General features: G+C 32.1%; 1 protein-coding gene across 2 annotated transcripts in view; it reads left to right on the top strand.

The window, feature by feature from the left end:
* Nucleotides 1–1,128: 1,128 nt before the first annotated feature.
* Nucleotides 1,129–6,029, top strand: part of LOC130820314 (uncharacterized) — a 12,880-nt gene continuing 7,979 nt past the window's right edge. The window contains exons 1-3 of one of the 2 annotated variants that reach the window (XM_057685635.1): nucleotides 1,129–1,486; nucleotides 1,583–1,708; nucleotides 4,612–5,927. In XM_057685635.1, coding sequence (XP_057541618.1) covers nucleotides 1,352–1,486; nucleotides 1,583–1,708; nucleotides 4,612–4,677 — 327 coding nt within the window. In that variant the 5' untranslated portion in view covers nucleotides 1,129–1,351 and the 3' untranslated portion in view covers nucleotides 4,678–5,927. Of the gene's footprint in view, nucleotides 1,487–1,582; nucleotides 1,709–4,611; nucleotides 5,928–6,029 lie in introns of those variants that run through there. The other variant, XM_057685636.1, reaches the window with a different exon arrangement.

Below are 6,029 nucleotides of genomic sequence, written 5' to 3'. Positions count from 1 at the left end.
CAAACATTAATAATAAAAACATTCAATACTAAATAAAAATTATAAATTACTTTAATAGTTAATATTAAAATATTAGTAATACAAATTAATATTAATTAAAAATTATAATTTACTTAAATAATGAATATTAAAATAATAACAATACAAAAAATATAATATAATAATTGTAACAATAATAAAACAAATTAATATTAAATAATAAGAAAATAATAATAATAACATATAATTATAAATTATTTAAATAAATAATAATAAAATAATAGTAATGTTAATAATATAAATTACTTACATTAATAATAATAATAATAATAATAATAATAATAATAATAATAATAATAATAATAAAATTAATAATAATAATAATTATAATAATAATAATAATAATAATAATAATAGTAATAATAATAATAATAATAATAATAATAATAATAATAATAATAATAATAATACTAAAATAATAATAATAATAATAATAAATTATAATAATAATAATAATAATAATAATAATAATAATAATAACAATAACAACAATAATAATATGAATAATAATATGAATAAAATTAATAATAATTATTTTTAAAAAAACGAAAAAAAAAATAAGGTACTCGCACGAAAACCGCGAGCCAACCGCGGCTCAGTGGCACAGCCGCGGTTTTCCTGCGACTTTTTATTTTATTTTATTTTTATTTATTTATTTATGTATTAAAATTTTAGATAATACGATTCGAATAAAAATTAACTCGATTAATTGTTTGCGAAATGAATTTCTTAGTTTTTGCTCCAAAAATTTTATATTGTAATTTTGTTTTTTAAGTGTGATAAAGGAGTTATTTAGTGAGATTAGAGTACATGTAAGAAATTTTAAATTCAATGAAAAATTCATAATTTTTTAAAATCTAAGAACAAATTCGTAATTTCATCGAAAGGTGACAATAAAATGAAAATGGATGACAATAAAATGAAAAGTGGTGACAATGTTTAATAAGTCGCTCAATAAATGCACAAGGCTCCCACAATAATTGACATCCATATCAAATAGAAGTATTTTGTGTAAATTTTTTTTTTCAATTTATTTAATAATCTCAATAAAAGTAAAAGTCTTCAATTTATTATTCCCGTTGTGCTTAAAATCATAACATTGAAAAGTGCAAATCCAGTTTCATTTTCTCCAACAAAGACAAAACTAGCCGTTACACCCTCCATTTTATCTCCCCACCACCATTACTCTACTCTAGTCTCTATCTGTTGGAAGTTTCATTCTCAGCTATCTTTCTCTCTGTAGATATCTCCCTTTCTCTCTCTGTCTCTGTGCACCTTTAATTTTAAGCAGTATCAGGATTAGGGTTTGTCAATGGCGAATTTAGCTTCTCCGCAGAACCCGATTAGTCCCAATTCAGATAAGCGTTTCTGGAACACTTTACATAAAAGGGTTGAATCGATTCTTGAAACTCGAAAAACTGATCTATCATGTTCGATTTCCTCTACGGTAATCTTAATTATTGTTGTGGAGATTTTGTTTTTTAGTTTATCCGATTTTTTGATTTTTCATTCAATTAATGATTGTTTATTGATTATGGAATAGAATTGTGGAGGACTAAATCCTAGAGGTAAGAAATTGAAGGAGGATTCTATGCTTTTGATCAGAGGTTTTGATTCAGTTGCTTCTTCATTATCTACGCTTACAGCCAATCTGGAAAATGCCCTTCAGGTACCTTTTTTAGATCGTCCATTACTTTATTTCAGATTTTCTGAGTTTTTTCTTTTATTAATCGTTACACTTTATAATTTTGGGATGAAATTTACGTGTGTTTGAAATTTGTTCAGCTCGCATTTCTGATTATATGTTGGCAATGTCAATATGTCCGACCAAATTAACATTAATCATCTCATATTCTGAAAATCGGCTAAAATAAGATAATAAGATAATGTAAGTTTCATTTTATTTTTTTCCCACCAATAACAATCAACAAAAACCATTAAAGGCACCTCAGGTGAGACCGAGAATTAATGGAGCATTAAGGGATCAATTCTACCCACGTCACATGAGGAAGTATAAGTCAAACGAGTTTGCTAGGTTTGAAATGGGGAATTTCTGAAGTTTTGCCCCGAGGACGTCCCGACTAAAACAATGAAAATGCATCGCTTCGAACTAGGTTTATCGTACGAGATTCAAAAATACATTGAGGCCGATAGGTACGATACTTTAGACCAATTATATAAGTGGGCAGCCCAGATAGGAAATGTTATTAGGAAGGAGCAGGAGAAGTTGGCCGATAGTGGGGACAAGAGGAGAGAACCTATGTTCCAGAAAGCAGAGAGCGGGAGTAATCATGCACAAAACCACTTTAAGAAACACAAAACTTATGGAGTTATCAAGAAAAAGTGTACCAGCCAGGACAGTCAAGTAAAGGTGTAACACTTCGAGAAATAATGAAATTATTTAATATTTTAATAACTTTTTAAGATTTTACAATTACATTAAATTATTTCGAAATTAGTTTTAATAAATTTCTTGAAATACATGAATTTAAATGTTAACTTTTATATATATATATATATATATATATATATATATATATATATATATATATATATATATATATATATATATATATATATATATATATATATATATATATATATATATATATAGATACGATTTCTTAAATAAAGAGGTTCGAATCAAAATGATTATTTTATTAAAATGTGTGAGGCCGCGAAGGTGAGTCTCTTAGTTGGGTCTCGCAAGAAAATGAATCGAAATAAAAATAAATAAAAAAATAAACATAAATAATAATAATAATAATAATAATAATAATAATAATAATAATAATACTAATAATAATAATAATAATAATAATAATAATAATAATAATAATAATAATAATAATAGCAATGACGAGTATAAAACCCGTGAAAACCCTAAATTGTCAAGCAGAGCCGTCACTCTCCTTCTCCTCATTCTACTTTCTCTCTTCTCTTATGTGCCGCTTCTTCCTACCCCAACCAGCCGCCATTTCTTCCTTCCCCACCAGCAAGCATCCACGTTCTCCTCTCCTCGCAAGCAGCAGCAAACATCCACGTTTCCTCCCTCGCCGTGAGTAGCCAGCAGCCAACCCACGAATAGTCGCCAGCTGCTGCCCGATTTAAGGCTTCTTCCGGCCAATTTTGGCCCTCGTGCATCACCACCACGACCTTCATCCACCTCTTCACCATTCTTTCTAGTTTTAAACCTTGTAAGCCATCTCCTCTTATTCCATTTGATTCTTCTTGTTTCAATTAAAAGTTTATAAGGGTTATGTGTGTGATGTTGATTTTTGTGTTAAGTTCTTTGAATCTTAGTATGGGTAGTAATTAAATATGTTATCTTTGAACACGAAATGATTAGGGTTTGGATTTAGAAATGAAATTACAAATGGTGTGCGTTTATCCTATATTTTGATGGTGTGATGATTGATTAAATAACCTTAAACATTGTTTGAAACTTAGTTGATTGATTTTGTTGTGATAGTTAGTAATGGTGATGATTGTGGTTGATTGTGGAAGTGATTTTGGTTGTTAAATTAGAGATAATAGTTGCTAGTTGTTATGGTTTGATTGTTGCGAATTACATGTATTCTTATTAGGTTGTTATTGAAATCATAATACATAGTCTTAGTAAGGCCATGAGAATGATATCAACTTATTGTAGAAGGTTGTTAAGTTGCTTGTGGTGATGCTCGATTGTACTCTCTCTAACTTTGGAGGATGTAGCGAAGAATGTTGCGATCTGACCTTAGTTGGGTGATTTTTGTAACTTGTGGTCGTGCAGTGACGCTTGCAACGTACACGCAGTAATTCATTATCATGTTTATCGTTACAAAGTATTATCAATATTTCATGATTATATACATCGTATTAGAATTATAGAGCGCCAGAAAGTGAATTATGCTAGCGTATAGTCATACCAGTGATATAGGCAAGTAGAATGAAAACATTAGGAGACTATGAGAACAGATTTCTAAATAGTAGAGAACGCACCATAGTTGTGTGTGGTGTCGAAGTGATTTCCTACTTATTGAGCCTTGATGTATGATTAATTGGTGTGACTCAACTGGATTATGTCCGGTTGATTTAATAGTCCCCTAGGTGAGGTTCGACGGGACCACCGTAAGGGGGGTATGAGCATGCTTGGGTCACTGGGCGCCGGATGGCCGATACCGCCCCTTGACCGAGGTGATACCATGCGGGCCTTGCAAACCCCAATATGGTGGCCTCTTCACTGGTTTAGTACCCCAGTGTGTTAATTTTTTCCCGAAGGTAGGACCCGAGAGGGTCAGCTGGAGGGGGCATAAGCTCATACTTTGCCATGGGCGCCAGATGGCCGATAACGCCCTTGGCCGTGTCACTATGCCATGAATAGAGAAAGGATTCACTACCCTTGAATATATTTCGAGAGATTAGTAGTTTGAAAGAGAAATTATGAGTAAATAGAGGTGTTTAGATAAATGAGTAGACTGGCTATTGCCATACTATACTGTTGTCTATAGTTTTGTTCTATGACTCTAATTGTTATAAGTTCATTGATTATTGACGTATACGTGTTTGTTGTTGTTGCTCATGACTCTCTAGGATGTTCCTACTATGATACATTGGACTATGGTCATTATGTTGAACAGCAGGAGGATCATAGCTTGACATGACAGGTATAGGAGCTACTTTTGTTTTGCATTAGGGAAAGAGCGGAGTACGATCGTAACAGTTGTGTATAAATTGTCGAAATGCTTGTAGCTTCTATAATACTTGTAAAGTTTTCTTTTGGGGTTGTAAAATTTCTTTTGTATGGAGCCATGTGACTCCTCGTATGATCCATAGATCCGCTGCGTAGTTTTGGTTGTATAGTAGGGAGAATACTCCTTTAGTATCCGTCAGATCGAAGCGTTAACAATGGAACCACGATCCTCGTTAGAGTTGATGGTTTGTGAAGCCGACGATGATTCATTCCGTCGTGACGTATTCTTTTTGAAATGCGTTTTAACCGAGATGCTGCCGAAATTTTCACTCACTCACCTTTTTAATTAATCTTTAGCTTTTATTTTAATTATTGTTCCCTTTTTTTAATGTAACACCCGAATTTCCTCCCTTTCTTCACGATTCTAGTTTCGTTTAAGGGGTTGGAAATTCAGGGGTGTTACAGGTGGTTACCAGAGCCAGTACTTTGACGCTCGTATCCTAAAGTCGTTAAGAAATTGTTTGAAGTTAACGTTACGCATGAGAGATGGGGTAGATTTAAGATAGATATACGACTCATGTTTTGCGTTGCGATGATTATTGCATGTGCTTAAGTAGAATAAGTTAAGTAATTTGATATTAGATTTATAAGTGTAAGTTGCTCATATTTATGACTCCCTTATGAACATGAGTTTGTTTAACAGATGCTAATTACGTCATCTGCAATATTGAGCATTATTTAGTGTTAGTGAAGCTTTTGGTACAATCTACTAAATTTGTATAATAATACGTAAATGTGATGTTAATTGAACCTTATTGGTATGAGAAGGTTAATACGTTACGTGATTGGGTACTTGAGAATTTATATATGACAATTTTCATTTCTTACATGCGACTTTCGTCTTTTAACTGTTCATTTACGAAATTCTTTAAGATAAGCGTAGTACTGTTTAAGGTTGATTATCATAGAGGTGGGGGTACATATGTAGGTAAGTTGAATTGTGAGTTAAATCTTTGACCCCACACTTTCTCGCCTTTTTGAAATAGATGGGAAATAAACTTATATTCGTGTTGGATGATACTGACAGGAAATGCCTCCTCTATCTAGCAAACGTTTGAGACAACGGTCCTCTAACAAGGCACTACGCGAGCTGGTTATGGAACTGGCTGAGGAAAGGAGGTCCAAGTTCAAGTCGACTACAGAGACAGCTTCCTCTATAAGCAAGAGAATCTCTCAGAATAAACCTCCTACGTACTCAGGGACTGGGGAACCTGCAACTTTGGAAAGTTGGTTGCGAGAATTTGACAAACTTTTCAAC

The sequence above is a fragment of the Amaranthus tricolor genome, chromosome 8 (genome assembly GCF_026212465.1).
Source record: "Amaranthus tricolor cultivar Red isolate AtriRed21 chromosome 8, ASM2621246v1, whole genome shotgun sequence".
NCBI lineage: Eukaryota > Viridiplantae > Streptophyta > Magnoliopsida > Caryophyllales > Amaranthaceae > Amaranthus > Amaranthus tricolor.
This window is presented reverse-complemented; position numbering and strand designations above follow the sequence as displayed.